The sequence below is a fragment of the Ambystoma mexicanum genome, chromosome 5p (assembly GCF_040938575.1).
Source record: "Ambystoma mexicanum isolate Mex_15411 chromosome 5p, UKY_AmexF1_1, whole genome shotgun sequence".
In the NCBI taxonomy this organism is placed as follows: domain Eukaryota; kingdom Metazoa; phylum Chordata; class Amphibia; order Caudata; family Ambystomatidae; genus Ambystoma; species Ambystoma mexicanum.
The window spans coordinates 784,317,388-784,338,160 of NC_090930.1; the positions used below are offsets into that span (position 1 = coordinate 784,317,388).

The window sequence follows — 20,773 nt, forward strand, 5'->3', positions numbered from 1 at the left end:
TATAAATACCTCAGAGTGGAATTCGATAGCAGGGGGAATTACCTGCTATGCATCCACGGCCGTAAAGTAAAAGCTGCCCAATGATAAGAGTGGTTACTCCATCTGGGGTGCGCGGCAACTGTGCTTACAATGTTTTGTGCCAATGGTCACCTATGGCTTAGAATCCCTGATTAACATGAACTTGGAATGGCTACAGATCCTTGAGGGGAAGTTTTGGAGGCGATTTTGGGGCTCCCACGCCAGTCCTAAGATTGGAGCTAGGTATTATGTCGCTTAACTATATTGTCCTGCATAAAAGAGCGGAGCTATATATTAAGATCCAGAATAATCCCTCAAACCCTCTGCTGAAGACTGTGAAAGAAGGGATGGGAGCAACCAAGAAATCTAAAATTGAAAGGGACATGGTTACGTTGAATGAAGCAAGTGGACGGACCTCGCGGTGGGGACAAAATAACGAAAGCATGTTTTACCACCTTCAGAGGAGCCTCTCCCTGTGCTACTGGCAGAATAACTATGCACACTTGGCAAACTTAAAGAATTATAAGTTTGTGATTTATGTCCTCTATACTTTTAAAAGTTGCCAACTGTACTTAAACCTCTGTCCGTCTGCAGCATTGAGACGTTTTATCTTGCTAATGCGCATTAATTACATCCCTACGCTAGTTACCCAAACACAGGGATCGGCACTCCCAGGAACTCCATGGTATTGCAGAATATGTGGAGATTCTTCTAAACCTGAAACAGCAAGACATGTACTACGTTACGTGCACAGCTGTCCTACTGTCACAACTACCTCAGGAAATTTGTAGATAACCCAGAGTTTATGGTCACTAACGAATTCTGGCATTGTTGCATTAATACACTTAACCCAAAGCTACATATAGCACTTTTCAGAATATGGTCCATTGCGCAAAAAAGAATGGGCGACCATGAGTAAGGGGAGGTACTCTATAATCAAGTAGGAAAAGGAGTAATACTGGTTTAACTTCTCATTAAAGCATCAGAACATAAACAATGACTCTGGGAGAGGGCATTCTGCAGGAAATGCTGAGACTGTTTAAGAGTAAGGACCTGGCTCGCTGTGAGCTGCGTCGGACCCATTTGGATTTTCCCCTTATGGTGCTATACTTTCAGAATCTTCAGAATTTGTCATTTGGTCTGGTTTGGATATAGGTTATGTTATGTTCTTAATTTTAATGTAAACATGTATGTATTTGATTTTAAGATAATGAAATTTTGTATGCTAGAAGACTGATGGATTGATTGAATATATGGTTATTAACTAACGCTGTAAGGAATGATTTATTTTTCTAGGACATTTTATGTCTGATTGAATGTGTAAATTTTTGTTTATATAAAACTGTATCACATTAAATAAATAATAAAGTATAGCAGGCTCTCAAGTGCCGGCCAATCTGACCATAAAGGCAAGTAAATGTCAAATTGGTCAGAGTAAAGTGGTCTACCTTGGACATGAGGTAGGAGGAGGTGAAATAAGGCCATTTCCTAAGCAAAGTACAGGCTTTACAAGACTGGGCCACCCCTACTACTCAAATCCAAATGAGAGCCTTTCTAGGTCTCACAGGTTACTATAGAACTTCATTGAGAACTATGCGAGCATAGCTTCTCCCTTGAATGTGACCTATTCACCCAAATTCCCCAAGAAGGTCAGGTGGAATGAGGAGTGCACTAAGGCATTTGAACAACTAAGCATGACCTTTGTCAAGCTCCAGTCTTAAGAGTTCCTGACTATAACCAATCCTTTATTGTACAGACGGATGCTTCCAATACATGTATAGGTGCAGTTCTGAGTCAGCTGGATGAGAAAGGCTGGGAACACCCAATCTGCTTCATCAGTAGGAAACTGAAGGAACCTGAGACAAGGTGGGCAAACATAGAAGGTGAATGTTTTGTCATTGTGTGGTCTTTGAAGAAGTTTAGACCATACTTGTAAGGATCTACTTTTGTAATTCAAACAGACCACCACCCTTGAGATGGTTAATGCAGATGCAGGGGGAACATGCAACATTTGTAAGATGGTCAATCAGCCTACAGGGGTTTGATTTTACCACTGAACACAGGTCAGGGTGTAATCACCAAAATGCTGATGGTCTCTCCAGAAAGTATGACCGACTGGAGTAAGGAGAGTCATCCAGGAGTGGATTAAAACCTCCAGGTCCCTTAGTCTGAGGGGAGGGGAGGGGGGACGAGTGTTAGGGAGAATTCTCATAAATGTGCTAATTCCCTTCACCTTAGAGACCCTCAACAACTTTTCTGGATTTTGAGGACTTGATTTTTTCAACCTGGAGAGAGAGACCCTTTTTCCCACTCTCTCATGTATTTTAATGTAATTTTGTACACTGTGTTTCTTTTGGTTGTGGAGTCTGACAAACTTCATAGGCATCATCTTTTACATTGTGTCACACAGCACCTTCAGTGCAGTGGCACAGGGAAATCTTTCAGATTTCCCAAAGGTTTAACTACCTTCTCTGGGATAAACTACTGTTTCCCAGAGTAGTAAAGTGAAATTGACTTTACTTAGATTTGTAACTTTCTAGACCCAGCACACACTATCTTACAATAGGGTGCTGGAGGGATTACCTAGTATCCCCTTTGTTTAGCTTCTCATGTAACATTTTTATGTTACCCTTTTCTCAGTGAATGGCTGGTGGCAGTGGTTTCGTTTTTAACTACCATGGTATGCATTTACTGTGGGCGGCGTTTGCATCTGCAGTAAAGCACCCAAGGGTGCCATTTTTGTCAAAATGGACAGTCTTCTTTTTTTCCCAGTTTCTTTGTGGAAAGGTCCTTCTTGAGATTTAATCTGCGCGCCAAACCAGGTTTGGTCCCATTGTTCGCTTTGCCTTTGGCGGGATTCACGAGTGAAGCCCGCCTCTGGCTCCAGGGTGTCAGGGGTAGGCAGGAAGTAAGGGAGGTGCCCTAAATTCCATGTGCTTAGTCTCGCAGGAGACCCAAATGCACTCTGTGATGATTGGCTGGCTGACTGTCCGGCAAGATCAGCCTCCCTGCTTAGTAACTGACAGCTAAGCTGGAATGAATGGGAGAGAACTGAATAAAATGAGAGTCTTTTGGCTTGGAAGGCAGAGTCGACCACTGGACGAAGGAACCGAAGAAGAACTTGAAGAGGACGCCTGCTGCAACTCCTGGACCGTTGGTTTGCCCAGTGAAGCCCTGCTGCAGTCCCGAAACGCCAAGTTTGCATCGACAAAAAAGCCCCTGCAAGGAACAAGTTACTTACCTGTAACTGTTGTTCTCCAGCATGGGTCTGGCATGGATTCACATGCTTATGAATATTCCCCGTCGTCAGGCTGGGAATCCTCGGTAAAGAAAAAATCAGTATCAGTTTCGTTTCTGATCTGTTTTTAGTAGTAGCAACCAATCACTGATCTCTGCGTCATACTGACCACAGCCAATGACTGCCCTCTCCCTAAGCCCCGCCTCTGGCAGCCATCTTCAGATTTGGTAGCACGTGAAGTGGCAGTATGACCAAGTGAAGAGTCGCAGAGGGGTAGGCGGGAGGGTTCGCATGTGAATCCATGCCAGACCCATGCTGGAGAACAACAGTTACAAGTAAGTAACTTGTTCCTTCTCCAGCATGGGGTCTGGCATGGATTCACATGCTCATGAATAAAAGAATACATAGCAGTACACACATGCACAACCACGGGAGGTGGCAAAGGCTCAACATTAAGCATTACATCAAACTCAACATTAAGCAATTCTTACCTCCTCACCAGGCTCACCTTAGACGAACAGGCTGCACAGCACTGCTTGGCCGACCCTGGACTCCTCCCTGGACTCCCGATCGATGCAGTAGAATTTCGTGAAGGTATGCGTCGACCTCCACGTAGCAGCCCTGCAGATGTCCAGCAAGGGCACACCAGATAGGAACGCCGTGGTAGCTGCGATCGCTCTGGTGGAATGGGCTCTCGGACGGCCAGGCAGCGGTCGTTTGCCAACCAATGACAGTACATGATACAGCCGGAGAGCCATCTGGAAATGGAGGCCTTCGAGAGAGCCTTGCCCTGATTGACAGGTCCAAAGTTCACAAAAAGTTGTGACGTCTTCCGAAAACACTTCGTGCGGTCCACGTAGAACTTCAGCGCTCTAGCCACATCCAGCGAGTGCAAAGTCCTTTCAGCCGGCGACGAAGGCGACGGGAAGAAAACAGGCAACACCAAGGGTTCGTTGAGGTGGAAGTTCGACGGCACCTTGGGCATGAAGGAGGGGTGCGTCCTGAGCACTACCCTTGTGTCGTGAAAAGTCAAGTACGGGGGCTTGCAGGAAAGGGCCTGGATCTCTCCCACCCGTCGTGCGGAGGTGATGGCCACAAGAAACGCTGTTTTCCACGACAAGAACTTCAACGGAGCCGAGTGCAGAGGCTCGAACGGAGGTCCCATGAGCTTGGTCAGCACCACGTTGAGCTCCCACGCCGGGGCCGGAGCCTTCACCAGCAGGAATGATCTGAACAGTCCCTTCATGAATTCCTTCACCAGACGATGAGACCACAAAGACGTCCGCCCCGTGGTTCTGGTGTATCGGGAGATCGCAGCAAGATGAATCTTGATGGACGCGTGCGCTAGTCCAGCCTTGGCCAGCGTCAGTAGGTACGGCAGTACCTGGGGAGCCGTAATCCGCAGAGGGTTAATCTTCTGTGTGCGGCACCAGACAGAGAACCTCTTCCATTTGTGTCCATAGCATTTAAGAGTTGAGGACGCCGTGGCCTTTGCAAGAACCTCTCTGCAGTCGGCCGGTATGTCGTAGCCTCCAAACTCTAACGCTGCAGGAGCCAGGCCTGCAAGTTCAGCGACTTCGGGTCGTGATGGAGGATGGCGCCTCCTTCCCTGGAGAGAAGATCCGCGTCCACTGGCAGCTTGATTGACGGGGACGCTGACAAGTCCAGAAGGTCCGGGAACCATATCTGTCTCGGCCAAGCAGGTGCGACGAGGATCATCCTGCACCGTGACCTCTTGAGCTGGTTCATGAGCCGGATCAGCAGCGGCAATGGAGGGAACGCATAGAGGGACAAGCCCTCCCAGGGGAACGAGAAAGCATCGCCCATGCTCCTCGGCTGGGGAAACCTGCTGGCGAACCTCCGGCACTTGGAGTTCACCGCCGTCGCGAACAGGTCGATCTGGGGTGTGCCCCACCGTCAGAAGAGGCGGTCCACTAGATCCTGTCGTAGTTCCCACTCGTGGCAAGAGCGCAGCTCTCTGCTGAGCAAGTCGGCGATGGTGTTCTTTATTCCTGCCAGATGAAACGGCACCAGAAACATCCCTTGGGCGGCGGCCCAATGCCACAGGTCCTGTGCCTCCTTTGACAGGGCTGGGGATCTGGTACCGCCCTGCTTCCTGATGTAGAAGATGGTGGTGGTGTTGTCGGTGAAGATCCTCACCACCTTGCCCTTGAGGGACAGAAGAAAAGACCTGAGGGCCCAAAACACTGCACGGAGTTCCAGGACGTTGATATGGAGGGACCTTGCCGCCGGCAGCCAAAGACCCCTCGCGTGCAGGTTTTCGGTGTGCGCTCCCCACCCTTCCAGGGAGGCATCCGTGGTCACTGTCTTCTGGTGGCCCGGGGTCTGGAAGTCCATGCCCGCCGTCAGATGCGCGCGGGTGCCCCACCACCGGATCGCTCGTCGGAAACTCTCGTCGAGTGTGATCCTGTCCTCAAAGCCGCCCGTCGTCTGGATCCAGCGAGCGTCCAGGAACTCCTGCAACGGGCGCATCCGAAGCCTGCACAGGTGGATGAGATAAATGCAAGACAACATCATTCCGAGGAGGGACTTGGCGGGCCTCACCCTGGCCACGTCCGCAACCAGCATGCGCTGCAACTTGCCCAAGATGGCCCTCGTCCTTTCCTCCGACGGAGAGGCCAGAAGCGACACTGTGTTGAGCCTTGCTCCCAGAAACAGTGCGTCTTGAGAGGGCACCAGGTGGGACTTGGCGTAGTTTATGGAGAATCCCAGGTCCGTGAGTAGTTGGACGGTCCTTGCCGTGTGCTCCGCGGCGAGCTCCTTCGTCTTCGCTCGGATGAGCCAGTCGTCCAGGTAGGGGTAGACGTGGATCCCCTCTCGGCGCAGCTGCGCCGCCACCGGTGCGAGGCACTTGGTGAACACCCTGGGTGCCAACCTCAATCCGAAGGGAAGGGCTCTGAACTGGTAGTGACGCCCTTGGACCACGAACCTGAGAAACTTTCGGTGTCCCTTTAGGATGGGGATATGGAAGTAGGCATCCTCCAAATCCAACGACGACAGGAAATCGCCCTCCTCCAGTTGACCCAGGACGTGTTGGAGGGTGACCATCTGGAACTTTTGTGCCTTGATCAATTTGTTCAGTCGTCGTAGGTCCAGGATGGGACGCCATCCTCCCGTCTTCTTCTTCACGAGGAAGTATCTTGAGTAAACTCCGGAGCCCCGAAGCATCTTTGGGACGAGCTCGATGGCGCCCTTCTTGAGCATCGCCTTTACCTCCAAGAGAAGTTGAGGGACGTGATGTTCTTTCCTGGCCACAGGGGGGACGCGCGGGCACCTCTTAAGAAACTCGAGCACGTGACCCTGAGCCAGGGCGTCCAGCACCCAACGGTCGGTGGAGATGGACTCCCACTCGCTGACAAAGCTCGCCAGCCGGCCTCCCACCGGGGTGCTTCGGTGGTGGCCCGACCCCACAGCCGGTTCAGTCCTGCTTCGAGGCTTTGCCGCCTTGTCCTCCTTGGCGACAACGGCGGGGTCCGCCTGACTTGCCTCGTCCCCTGTAAGCTTCCTGTGACGACGAACGGGCCGCTTGACGGTAGGTGGAAAATCCGTCGCTGGAACCTTTGGAGGCACCCTGTTTGCCTCCGCCGCTCCGAAAGGGCGGCCGCCGTTGCTGGAGAACCCCAAGAGCCCGGGCCGTCTCCATGTCCGCCTTGATGGCTTGAAGGGAATCGTCCACTGTTTTCCCAAACAGGTTGTTCCCGTCGAACGGCATGTCCAAGACTCTGGTCTGCACGTCCTGACGGAAGTCAGTAGCCTTGAGCCATCCACGCCGCCTAAGGCACACGCATTTGCCCAACTGGCGAAATCCAGTGTCAGCGATGTCCGTCGCAATCGTAATGGCGTGGTCTGACGCCACCTCTCCTTCCTGCAAGATCTCTAGGGCTTCCGCCCCCTTGTCTGGTAGGAAGTCCAGCAGGGGGGCCAGTTTGTCCACAACTACCTGTCGCAGCGGGCTACGATAGCCAAGGCGTTGGCCGCCTTAATCGTCGTTGCTGCCGATGAGATGACTCTGCGTCCCATTGTGTCCAATTTCTTTCCCTCGCCGTCCGGCAGGGAGGTTGACGTAGAGGCCGCGCCCCCGCCCCGCTTTCTTCCTGGCCGCCGCGGAGATGACCGAGTCCGGGGTCAGCCCGAAGGCACAAGGGGGCCGCGTCCGGGACCCGGTACTACTTCTCGTACCGATCCCTTCTAGCCGGCGTCGTGGATGGGTTCTTGAGGAGGACGAGGCCCTCATCCCAAATATCATCTAGTAGATATCAAATATCATCTAGTAGAGGTACAGCGAGGACCGTCTTCCTCCTGGTCTCGCGCCGTTGATAAAGGAAACCTTCCTTCTTCTTCTCTTCCGGGCAGAGCTGGAAAAGCTCGGATGCCCTGGCGATCATGGAGTGAAACGATCCAATCTCGTCGGGCGGGGAAGCCCGGGTGGGAGGTGACGACGGGAGATCCTTGTCGTAAACCTTGTCGTTTGTACCCGTCGCGGCCGTGTCAGTCCCCGTATCATCCCCACGTGTCGTGGACGGGGAGGAGGGTTGAGCAGGGCGCGATGGCTGAAAAGGAGGTGGAGGATGAATCCTTCTTCTCTTAGGAGGAGGGCTCCCAGAAGGGCCTGGCTCTGGGTCCCCCGTCGGGAGCGGTTCCTCCGTTGGTGGTAACGGCAGTCTCGTCCTTATCGCCGAGCATAAGGACTGTATAGCCAACAAAATGGCCGCCGAGTTGTCTTGTGGCACTGGTTGAGGGAGTTCCGATGGGCGATCAGGAGCCCCGTCGGCACCCTCGACGCCCTTGTCGTCTTCCACGTCGGGGTCCCTCCCGACAGGATGGCCTTCTTCCACGCCAGAGCCGTGGCCTAAGACTTCGATCAGCTCCTCCTCAGAGGTTGAGGCCGAGTCCATGACGACCTCCTGCCCCCCCTTTTTCTTCTCCGTCGGAGGTTTCACGGGGGTCCTGTCGATGGGCATGAAAAGAGGACTCCCTCCGCGGTGGCAGGGAGATTCTGGGCCCCGAGGTCGCCACCACTGGTGTAGCCTCCACAGGCTGAGCCAGGGCCGCCGCGACTGTCTCGATAGAGGCCTTGGCCGGATGGATCAAGGTTTTCACCACCTTAGGTGCGCTCACCGCCTTCTCCTTGGGGGGAGGGTCACCACCTCGCTCACCCTCCGATGGGGCCTTAAGGCACGACCGGGGTCTCTCCAGGAGTTTCGCCGGGTGCTCGGCCTTCCTCTTACCCGAGCCAGAGCGTTGGCTCGTGGTTGATGGCGCCGGGGAGGATGCTCTCTGCCTGGCGCCCGTAGAGCCCGACCGTTCGGCACTCCCGGTGCCAGCAGACTCACAGTGCTTGGCCTTCTGTTGGACCCCCGTCGCCGGGGCGCCCTCAAAGGTCTTAGAAGACCGCTCAGACTTCTTCTTCCTCTTCTCGCCTGACGGGCTCTTTCCTTCCAGCCAGTTGGCGAGACGTTGATGGCGGTCCTTCATGGTCCGCTCCGACATATTGCCGCAAAACGCACAGTCCTTCTCCACGTACGTCTTGTCCTCATGTAGGCAGTAAAGGCAAAGGGAGTGTTCGTCCTCCTTAAAGACATTCTGAAGCTGGCATCCAGGGCAGACCCTGAACAGCTTTCCGGGCGTCGAGCTTCCCTTCTCCTGGGCCATGCTCGAGAAGGGCCTGAGAAACTTCTGGAATCCTCCAAAAGCGTGCTCGACGAAATCTTCATCCTTGAGGGGCGTAGAAGAATCCAACACGGGTCCCCGTTGATCGGATAAAGAAACGGTGGAGCTTGAGGCTCTTTTGACCGAAAAAGGAGAAATTTTTCTAAGAAAAAAACGCGAAAAAAAGCACTAACGCTCGAGACCAATAGCACGAGGATCCCAACACTTGAACGTGCGGTAAAAATCTGAAGATGGCTGCCAGAAGCGGGGTTTAGGTAGAGGGCAGTCATTGGCTGTGGTCAGTATGACGCAGAGATCAGTGATTGGTTGCTACTACGAAAGACAGATCAGAAACAAAACTGATACTGATTTTTTCTTTACCGAGGATTCCCAGCCTGACGACGGGGAATATTCATGAGCGTATGAATCCATGCCAGACCCCATGCTGGAAAAGGACGACTTCTCCCCTTGAGTTGGTGGGACCAATCAACTCTAAAGTACGTCACCTGGACATCCATCTCGGAGCTGGTTGAATTTCCACAGAGTTTCTGCTGGAAACCGTATAGCCAGGTAAAAGAACAACAGATTGTCTGCATTGCTTTTAAGCTGGCCAAGAGATCCAGGAAGATCCTCCGGACTCCCAGGAAGCAGGACTGACCAAGCCGGAGCCCCCTCAACAGAGTGCAGAAACCCAGAAGCAAGAAAAGTCCACCTCAACAGCCAGGAACCACCATGTTGCTATTTGCGGTAGACAGGACGAGCCGAAACACTGAACAGCCGCTGAAAGTGAAGTTTGCCGCTTGCTAGTTTTGACCATCCTGGTGTGGTGCAGGAGTCCCTCGACGTCCTCCCTCTTGTCCCCACAACTGAGGCCCAGGAACAGTGAGATCTGCAGAGCTGCACAGGAACAGGAGTCATCTGCTGCATCTTTTCTTCATTTTAAAGGTACTGTAAAAAGTCTGAGAGAACTTACATCTTACTGTATAGTTGCTTGCATCTTCTACTACTCACAAGTCTAATCAGCTTGTGGCCCTACATTTGATTCTTCTTTTCTTCAAAGACTTCTAAAACATTGTACAAGACATTCTACTTACCTGCAAAGAAGTACTCCAGCTTACATAGACGTTTGCCTATTGACTTTGGCTTAGCCTCTTCCACTGAATAACTCTTATTGGGGAATCTGAAAGTGTTTGCCCGCTTAAGAACATATGTGGTCTCTTGGTTGTTTTAAATAATATTTTCCTTTGACTTATTACTATATGATCCTAAATGCAACAGTGATATATTAATGTCCCCAGTACCCTAGCAATTGAAGTCACCTGAGGGTGGAGGGGGTGTCTTTGGCCCATCCCAAAAGGGCAAATAGTGGTTTAGCGATATTAAGAATTTGTATTTCATGAAGTGTATTTGAGTGTTGCTGTTATATTGCACCTTAACTGAAATTGTTTATTCAAGAAACCTTGAGTGTAAGAGTTTATTTGAATACGTGTAACTGTAAATCTCTGTGTAACTCCACTACAGCTCACATTGACCCCTCTTGAGATAAGCCTGGCTGCTCAACACACTACCAAAACTGTGTAGTACAAGCTTATACCAAAGGTTGGGTTTCCTACACCTGTAGTCAGACTTGGTTGTATTGTTCCCAGAGGGTACTGCATACAAACTTTGCCTAACACTGGCCACGTGGTCAGCAGCGCCAACCGGATCAACATCCGTCGAAATTCTGTCATCAGCATTCTTGGGCGGTGGCACAGGAATCAGCCGTCGAAGGGAGTGACAATGAGAATAAACGAAGGACGAGAAATATAACAATAACGCTATATTTATGAAGAGCTTTGCATTAGGGCGGAAAACAACAATCTGAGTGGCCTCGACGCGTCAGGGATTTTGGGTACACTACACGTCACGTTTGGGATAGTGTAACAGTCACGCCCTTGTCAATGTCCCTTTTCGATTCGCGAAAGACAAGATGCAATACTCTGTGGTTACCACTGGATGTCGGACTATATGCACAGTATGTGATTCTAAGCAGATCCACAAGCATCAGAAACTTAGTTCCAGGTCTTGTATCACGCTAGAAACTAATTTTAATTTTCTTTCCCCCTTTTCTCCCTGGCGCATTCCTCTCCCATCTACTATAATGCATATGTACCTTTGTTATAGCAATATGTTCCATTATTTTATGTACCTCAAACTTTAAGTACCTCCTGATTTTGAATCAATATACAGATGTCACATTATCACCGGTCACCACACATGATGCATTTCTGTTGAACACTTCAAATCTCGGAATCTCTTAACTCAGTGTGGTAAATATGAACATACACATGGTACTTTGTCACCACATGAATCACAGCCTTGGGAAAGACCCCGGAGGGTAGAAACAAGTATCGGCTGACCTCTCAAATGTGTCTCAAATTTGGATCGAAGTAGCAACGTGCACTGTTTTTGTCCCACCTCCCCTGGTGTGGGCTTGTTAATTCCTAATGCTGTGCCGCCCCATCGCCAAGCAAGTTTGATTTACTGTCTTTGGGTTGTATTTTCCCAGTTTCAACCTGTTGGGCTGTTGCTTTGTTCTGCCCTCATACCCTCCATCATGCCCGTGCCTCCACCGAGCACCGGATTGCTCTAATGCCGGCCCTGCCTTCAACCTGACTGGCCACCCCCTTCCATCAAATGGGCCAATCACAAGCCGGAGGGCGATAGCGGCCCACGTTACCAAGGGCCCCTGTCTGGACCTGTCTGACACTGGTAGGTGCCCCCTTGCTGCATATGTCTCCCCTGATCCTTCCGCCATCCTGCAACTCGAACCCTGGTGTTGATCCACTCACTGCCAACATAAGCCAGCTGGTACTTGGTGCCCTGACCGGACTTCCTCCAGCTTACTTCTATCCCACTCCCTGCTCTGACTTGATGCACCACCCTAAAGGTACTCTGACAGCCCTACAAGGTTCTATTTTTCAATTAGGTGTGCATTCCATCTATTCAGCCTTTTTCGTTTCGTGTGCCTCTGCTAAAATTCGAATTTAGGTGAGTTTTCATTTGTAGCCAATATGTTTTTTTTTAGTCTAGTGTCTCCCCCTGCCACCTCTCTACCTCACTTCCTCTCTTACTACAGGTCTCATGCACTTATCACTATCAGAAACGCTATCAGGCACGTATGATAGTCTCATTGCTCTGTTTGTCTGACCCTACCCTCCGCCCACACTTCTCTCCTTTATGTATAGGACTTGCATTGTTGAATCAACCGTCAGGCACTGTTAGGCAGAAACCTGTGCAGTTCCCTCTGGGACCACTGCAAAAGATTTAGGACTACAGGTGTTTGGCAGTAAACCCACTTGGTAGCAGTTTGTACCACACAGATTCACTTGGTAGCTGTGGCTGAGCAGTTAGACTTCCCTCAAGAAGAGTTAGGCAGTATACAGAGTATTCACAATAGGTCAAGAGAACACAATAGAACAAGTAAACACTGACCAGGGCTTGGTGTAAAAGAGATATAATTATTTATTTAACACCACATCTAGAAAAACACACAGGCACTAACAGTAAGCAATCCAAAAACACGGTCACTAAAAGATATACACTCCCTTAAAAGAATATTAGACAAGTCTTAAGTAAAGCCCCCTCTTATTTTCAGACAGCAGTGAGCGCTTAACGTAGATGGCACTCTAATAATTCGTTTTAAAAAAGGGAGAGAAACGCAGAGAATAAATTGAAACAGATCCCAACACTTTTTCACGAACACAACAAGAGAGGAAGGCAAAGTAACACCGTGAGTTTTAGAGTCAGTAGGACAGATCCGCTTTAAGGGGATCAAAACGAAATGTGTCCAAGGTCACACAGTTGCAGTGCACAAAAGTCTTGAAAAGGTTCAAAAAGAGTTGGACTAAAGAAAGAGACCATTTAGAGGGTCAAGGCGGCCAGCCCAGTCCAGAAGGTTAAGGGGTTATTATTACCTTGTAGCAATCTTTAGAAAGGGAGGCCTGGCGGACATGGTACCTTAAAGTGGTGAGAATACTCCAGCGGGGGCAGTTGTTCCTGGCAGCGGATGCAAGTCGGTGCTTTGTCCGGGGGAAGAGAAGATCTCGTCGGGGGGGGGGGAAGACAGGAGTCCGTTGCACCGCCAGGGAAGAAACCAGCCGCGGAGTTTCCCAGGTACAAGGAGTGGTCCATGGATTCGCGGTCCAGTGGTAAGTGGCTATCCGGTTGCCGGGGTGCTTGGCACGGGCAATTCGACCACAAACCGGTCTGGGGTGCGAAGAGAAGAAGGTAAACTGGTTGCGCCCACCAGTCAGGGGAAGAAGCCTCTCCAGCCGGGAGATCTTCTCTGTCGTCAGGAAGTGGTGAGTCGGTTCCGCAGGGCTCCACCGGTGGTGTCGTCGTGGTAGGTCGGCTCAGCTTCTCCCTCGTCGGATTCTCAGGTCCTGTGGCGACTTCTGAAGTTCCAGTCCCCAAAGCCCTGCTTTTATGCAGCATACCCCCATTCACTCAGCCTAGCTGTCAATCAAACATGCTAAGTGGTGAGCCGGCCGGCTCACCACTTGGGCCAATCACACATGAGTGCTACTTGAGTTACCAGGGTAACTCAGTCCAGGGTGCCTAAACCCCCTCCCACACCCCCTGTGGTACCCAGACAGAGTGGCACCACTTTTGGAGGCTTCTGTGGAGAAGCCCGCCAAAAAGTGGAACAAAGGGCTCGACTTGGGTTGGAGTCACAGAAGAGAACACAAACGCCATTTTAGAATCAAGTCCTGGCAAAAAATACCAACCGGCGAATTAATATTAAATAAATAAACCGGCAGTATGTTCGAGGCTATGAGAATTAAATAATTAAAGTTGGTAGCCTCGAACAATGGGAAAATCCCATAGGGAAATATTTGCGGTCGAATATAAAAAGTAGTTTCCACTGCCACCAGCCAAAACTCGATCAGGGGGCACGGAGACGTGCCCCCTCGACTAACAGACCCCGGGGCAATCGAATTGCCCTGACCAGCACGTCCACAATATAATGGTTTGTGCTGGTTTCTGTTAATAATTTGGGACTAGTAAAGCCAATGGTGACTTTACATTCCCTGGGAGACAGTCAGTCCCAGGGTATTGAGTCTATGGTGGGGTGTCACTATGACACCCCTGTGTTACTGCACGGAGGGTGCTGTGTAACACACATTGTAAAAACACATGAGACCCTATGGAGTAAAGGACCCCATAGCCCATACAACACATTAACAGTCAAAGGAACCCCATAAATCATGTCCAAGAGTGGGAAAAAAGAGTCTCACTCTTGGCAGGAGAAAAAACAAACTCCAGAAATCCAGCAAAGCTGCTGGGGGACTCACTAGTTTAGGAAATTCAGCCTAAAGAGAGAATTCTCCGTAACAGGCACGAACAATAATTATATAATATGTTGTAAACAGTTTGTATTCCACTTTTGTTCCATGTTATACCTCGAACGCATAGCACTTGCCCATTCTGAAAGTTCCAATGGCAATTAAGAATGTTAATTACTCACCCTGCACACGTTGGAGCTCTTTTAAACGCTTGTTTAAGTGTGTAGGCGCTATATAAATGACCAATAAATAAATACATAAAAGAACAATACAAAATAAACCAATATAAATGCGCACCAGAAAAATAAACGCGCACCAACAATGAGCTGCAATCATGTTTTATTACAACATCAATGTCTCATCAATTAACACAGCGCTAAGGTGAACAGGGCTCAATCCTCTACTCGTAACGCAACGCTTGGAGAAGGAAGGGCACTTTTCCCTGGATCCCCATCAGCAGCACCAGGGTAAACATATAAAGGTATAGGATCAAGCACAATGATCAACCAATTCTATTGCCCCCCAACCACTACATAGATCTAAAACAAAACATAGCAAATTTTACTTTAATGTCCCTTACCCCATGTGGGAAGAAAATCAATATGTTTGGTTCTGGAAAAATGTCAAAAAGATGCTCAGTGTGTGGGTTTAGATAAGAAATTAGAACAGTCTGATACAGTCCGATACATACGTTTCACGGTATAACCACTGGCTTGAGAAATTGGAAAAGCAGCAACAACATGTAGAACTGTGCCACCATCTCGGTCTTGATGGTTGATCTTCTCTTTCAATTTTGGTTTATTGATAAGTAACCATTTCAATAGTTTGTTTTCTCCTGCAGAGGAAAAGCATAGTCAAATCATCACTACCTCTTATGAGTTTTTCAATAATCTGCAATGTACAAAAGAATGGTTTGAATGTTAAGTCAAAATTTAATTACGTTGCCCCACTAGAATATCACATGTTTGATGTATACTCCTGAACTATTCCCGTTTCATTATTGTTCCAAAAATAAAATCTAAATCGATCATGATTGGGTTCTAGCACATTCTCTTGGCTCTGTGTTCAGTGTTTGAGGGTGCTGGTGAGAATGTCTTTCATGGTAATATATCTTGCTAACTTTCTGGTTCCCCTAAACCTTTTGCTGTCTGCCAGGCTTTTCGACTTTTCTTTTTTGGAAAGAGGAACAAGGCCTCTTGACACTGCAATCGTTCACATATGGGCTGCTATTGGTAGCCCATTTGGATTCTGCATGCATGGATTTTCATAAACCAACACGAGCATGGGATTCTGAAAGGCCAACATGGTGGATCTGCAAGGGCCTTTCACATTTGGGTCTAACCAAACTTTATGGGTTGTGTAGGCTGAGCAGTATGCATTAAGACTTGGGCAATTTGATGGGTTGATGAAGAGTGGTGGTACTCGTACGACTAACTGTACTCGTCACACCACTAACTCTTGCATTAAAAAGATCCACACAGATTTATTATTTCTTCTAGTCGCAAGCGGACTGGGGGTTGTGAAGACTGGAGGGGGGTGTCTGTACTTCTGCTCTCTATATGGTAGAGGAGAGGCACAGAGGACCCCAGCCAAGACTCTCCATTATTGGTACGTGGTCGAGCAATCAAGGCCTAGCTTCTCAGGAGGTGATGCAGGCTGGTTCTTAAGTACAGTGTAGTCCCCAAGCCCCCACAAAGGAATGTCCACACATTGTATTACTGAAAATACAGTCTTTATATAATTAATATTTAAAGGTATGTATATCACAATAACTCACTTTGTACTCAGAAATCAACAATGGCAAATATATACAATTCTAAATTGATACCACCAATATTATCAGATCTCATTAAAGTGCATCAACTCTACTGTCAGAATGTCGCACAGTTCAATAACAAGGAAATCAGCAATAGAGATAGGAAGGAAAGCAAGATGGTTGATAATTGGCAGAATACTGGCCCCTACCCCTAGACACAGTTCTGTGTGGAGATACACCCACCTGGGCAACCTGTAAAATAAAGATATAGCACAAGTCCAGTCCATATATTGATCAATAGTCTTATTTCCTCCTATAATGTTTTTACCCCACCAATATACCTGGTGGAGCAGAGTTCTTCGAAGAAGCATGGATGGATCCTTCTTGAGTGACCCCCTTTCAAGCAGGAGTCACGGATCGTCGAGCGGTGTCGACGAAGGTGAACTTGGCGTCGACGGCGTCGATGAGAAGTTCGAGGGTGCCGAGACCATGGAGTCGATTCAGGCGGTGCTCATCGGCGACGTCCTGTGAGGATGAGTTGTGTGGGGCACCTCAGCGTTTGATTGTTCTGGACCGCAAAGAGTTCAGAAGAACTGTGGCCCAGCGAGGGCGTCGAGTCGCCGAAGTCTTTGTGGCCTTCAGGTGGCGGGAAACCCACCGGCGGATTCTCCTCAGCACGTTGGCGGCCTTGACACTCTCTGGCAGGATAAAGCGTTCATCGGTGCGGACAAGGGAGTCCTTCGATTCAAATGTTCTTAGGCAAAGGAGCGGCCGGCTCCGGTCGTCGGCGGCACGGCGTCAAGCGCTCCCATCTTCTGGGGCAACACAACTTCGACGGGCCTCCAGCAGTTACACAAACCTGCGAACCCTGGTCGACGGCAATGGACTTCGACGGCGGCGAAGTCCCTCGGCGGTCCCGTCTCCGGTCGGCAGCCTTTCGACGGTCTGACTCCCAGGGAAGGTCAGCGGTGCTCGATGGTCCCTCAGAGCACAGGAAGAGGGCACCTTACCAGGTCCTCTCTCGGATCAGTCTTCGACGAATTCGGCAGCTTACAGATCAGGTCGAAGCAAATGCAACAGCAAGTCATCTTCTTCTAGCTGGACGTCGAGGATCAGCAGTTCCAGTTACTCTTCAAGTGTAGACACAGCTTCTGAACAATTTCCAGTGGTGAGAGGTCCCCGGATATACTATCATGTCTCTCATCGACACTGCTGGGTCAAACTCAGCAGCCATCCATACAGAAGGGCATTCATGCAGTCAGTCAGCCAATCAGGCACACAGTGCATTCAGGCCATCCTCCTCCCTCTCAGACACTCACAACAAGGAATGTGGATTGGGACAAGTACCCAGCCATTCAACACTACACATTGCACTCAGGCCAGGGCTGTCTCAGTCTTTGTCTCTCATTCCAGAAACCAGACAGCCACAACAAGAGGTGCATATTGGTCACACACTCCATTCACCCAGGTCCCACCAACAGGGTGTATCCACAACATACAGTCACTGGGAAGGCTCCAGCCAGTCTGGACTGGACTTCACAACACCACCATATATGGAACTTCCACCCAACAGCCAGTCAGGGGGAAGGGACAGAGTCAGGGTTTCCCAGAACTTTGGGAAAACAAGGTAACAGGTAATAGAGAGCAAGAGGCCACAGGGGCCATCTTGTTTTCCATCAGGAATCAACTGACTCCAATGGCAGGGCCGGGGAATCCCAAAATGGAGGATACTCAGAGCACCTGCCAAATTCAGCATGGAGCTGCCACCAGCCCATACCCTGCTCTGTGGGCCACCCAAAGGTGCCCAAAAACATACACTAGAGGCACAGGGCTGTACCCCCACCCATGGGTGCCATAAGGGTATCCCATGGGTCTGTACACCAAACCAAGAACAGGAAGAGCTGCACTGCCAGGAGTCCCACATGGACTCCTGGGCAGAAAATAATACAGAACACAATGAAAAAGGACTACAGGACAAGGACAGGGAGGTCCTGTCCCTCAAATGCTTTTCCAGCATCACAGGGGTCTTGGGTGCAAAGGTTATTTTCGGTGTCATATATGGGTTTGGCTTATGGAAGTTCCGAAGCGAAGTAGAAGGCACTGTTACAGGGATCCACCAGCTAGACAATACAACTGGACGATGACTGATATCCACTAAGACTCCCACAACGAAAGAAGACTCCACAGGATGGTGCAGGAGCGGTGAGTTGGCATGTCAACCCTGGTTCAACTGTCTCTGATCTTGCAAGTGATAATACTCAGGCTCCAATCAGGATCAAATCCTTGGTGCAGAGCAGCAGCTGCAGGCCACCAGGGTTCTGTCTCAAGACTTAGTGATCTGCAAAGTAAGAGGTGTCCAGGTGAGACAATGCAGCGATGTTCTAACGAAGGCAGGGCAGCCATGTAGGACACTAGACTTGTTAGGCCCACCAGTCACGGAGAGGAAGGCACCCACTGAACGTCTTCAATTTTAGTAGAAAATGGTCAGAGGTTCCCCATTGGATGGCTTTGGCAATGCTTTTACTCCAGGAGCATTCTTTCGGCTCTCTTCCAGGTGAACACTTCGTTCTAGTGGTTGACACCCATAATGGCTCCACACCCTCTCATCTTTTCCCAAATCCAGGAGGCAGGCTGACCCAGCCCCCCACAATGGGAAAGATCTGCACCATTCATAGAGATCCAATCATGGACAGCCAGTTGCCCAACATCTACCCAGAAACAGACACAGCCTGCCTGGAATGTAGTTTAGGACATACAGTCTCAACTAGTTTTGGGAACCTAAAAGCACTGACCGGGAGCCCACGGCTCAACCCCACAAAAGCACATGAACTTATTTGGAAGTTTCCGTCCTCCAAGGACAGGAACAATGCCAAAAAGCAAGATGGAACAAAAGACAAAACTTGTACCACAAGTGTAAGGGAAGCCCCTTAAGGCTCACACCAGAAAAAATACAACCCACTAGGGAAAAATTCCCATCGCACCTCTTGCAAGGAGAATAAGTTTTATTTCCATAAAAAAGGTAAAGACGCGCCAGCAAAGAACTCTGCTGCCACGGCGCGCTCAGACGAAATCAATATGGATGATAGCTTGTAAAGGAAAAAAGCATCACAACTGATGTACATCATGTTAGGCACGATTGTATGTAGTACCCCTAAGGTGCACTACAACAACCCTGACCTCCTGGCAATAGTAACCCAACCTTTGGTATAAGTCTGTACTACACAGGTTGGTAGTGTGGACGAGTAGCCAGGCTTATCTCAAGAGGGGTCAATGTGAGCTGCAGGGGAGTTACACAGAGATTCACAGTGACAATTATTTCAGCAAACACTTACACACAGGGGCTTTTGATAAAACAATTTATTTACCAGTCAGTTCTTCAGAAGGGAGCACTGTAAAACACAACACAAATATACTTCAAAACTATACGCTCTCTAAAGTTCAGAATCAGTAAATACCCATTTGGGATGGCATAAAGCCGAGACCGGGGCGTGCCCAAGTAGCCATGTAAGAGGACGTGTCTTCCGTTGATCCTGCAAAATCCTAGGAGTTACATGGACTAATATCGCAATGTGAGCGCTGGAAATGGAACCATGGCTACATGAACGTAGCGGGAGCATAGCGATCTGAAAATCGGGAGGACCCGTGAAACCACAGAGGAGAATTCAGTATTTGCGAGGAGCGCATCTCTTGTGGTGGAAAAGGACAATGGCGCTGGCACCGAAACAAAGGAACCGTCTCCAGCTAAACCCAAAATCGAAACTAACAAAGAAGTGCCCTCTCGAGTGTAGACCGTTGTGCCTGCCGACAACGCTGTGTGAAGCGTGACGGACAGAGCATCTGTGTGCTCAGCTGTTTGGAGAGCTGCAGCTTGTTGGTGCCGCCCCGGGGCGGGGGCTTTATGGTCAGATGGAGTGCAGAAAGCGCTCGGAGCCTATCTGGGGAGCGGGAGCAGGCCGCGGCGCTCAGGCACTGTAGACGTGTTCACCGAGTGCCTAGATAATATCTGTCGGTCTGATCGCTGGAGCGAGACCCAAAGGACAGTGGGGTAACCACAATCGCCCCCCCACACACACCATACTGAGGGCCAAAAACATGCTGAGGTAAGAATCCAGGCAGTAACTACGCCCGAGGCACCAGGGACTGCTCCGGGGGAAAAATAAAAAAAAATTAAAAATGTGCGCACAACAGTATTGAGCATAGGAAAGGGCAGGCACTCTTGCTGGTGACGCCTAATGGTTCTGTGATCCCCGGACACGGACACACGCACATGGCGTGAGGCGGTGCATTGCCCAGAGCACATGAAAGCAGGTTGATGGCGAAACCTATGTCAACAGAAACAATAGCCTGGGGGAGAAAAGAACAAGTTACTTGCCAACTGTAACGTTCTTTCGACTGGATGTTCCTCCCACGTATTCCTAATCTTGTGATAATTCGTTATCGCCAGCTTCGCTGCTTTGGAAAAATGTTTCCGGCAGAAGACGCTGTGCTCGAGGCGTCGATTTTCCCTAGACGGGCTCCGTTCCGTGTCGACGTCACTGTTGGTATAAGTAGCTTGAGCCATGCCCGTTGGCTTCAGTTCTGTTTTTTCGAGGAAATACTTGTGGAACATCCAGGCATATGGTGTGAGTGATAGGCCCATCTTCAGAGGAAATTGTAAGAAAACGTAAACTGTACTGCGGGGTAGGCTGGGAGGGTGGATGAGGAACATCCAGTCGAAAGAATGTTACAGTTGGTAAGTAACTTGTTCTTCGAATGGATTGTGTC

General features: G+C 49.7%; 1 protein-coding gene across 4 annotated transcripts in view; it reads right to left on the reverse strand.

Moving 5' to 3' along the window:
- The window catches only part of TRANK1 (tetratricopeptide repeat and ankyrin repeat containing 1), a 2,632,183-nt gene that overhangs the window by 1,563,622 nt on the left and 1,047,788 nt on the right, over positions 1-20,773 (reverse strand). For all 4 annotated transcript variants that reach the window (XM_069613200.1, XM_069613201.1, XM_069613199.1 and 1 more), the window contains one exon: positions 14,945-15,088. In XM_069613200.1, coding sequence (XP_069469301.1) covers positions 14,945-15,088 — 144 coding nt within the window. The remainder of the gene's footprint in view (positions 1-14,944; positions 15,089-20,773) is intronic.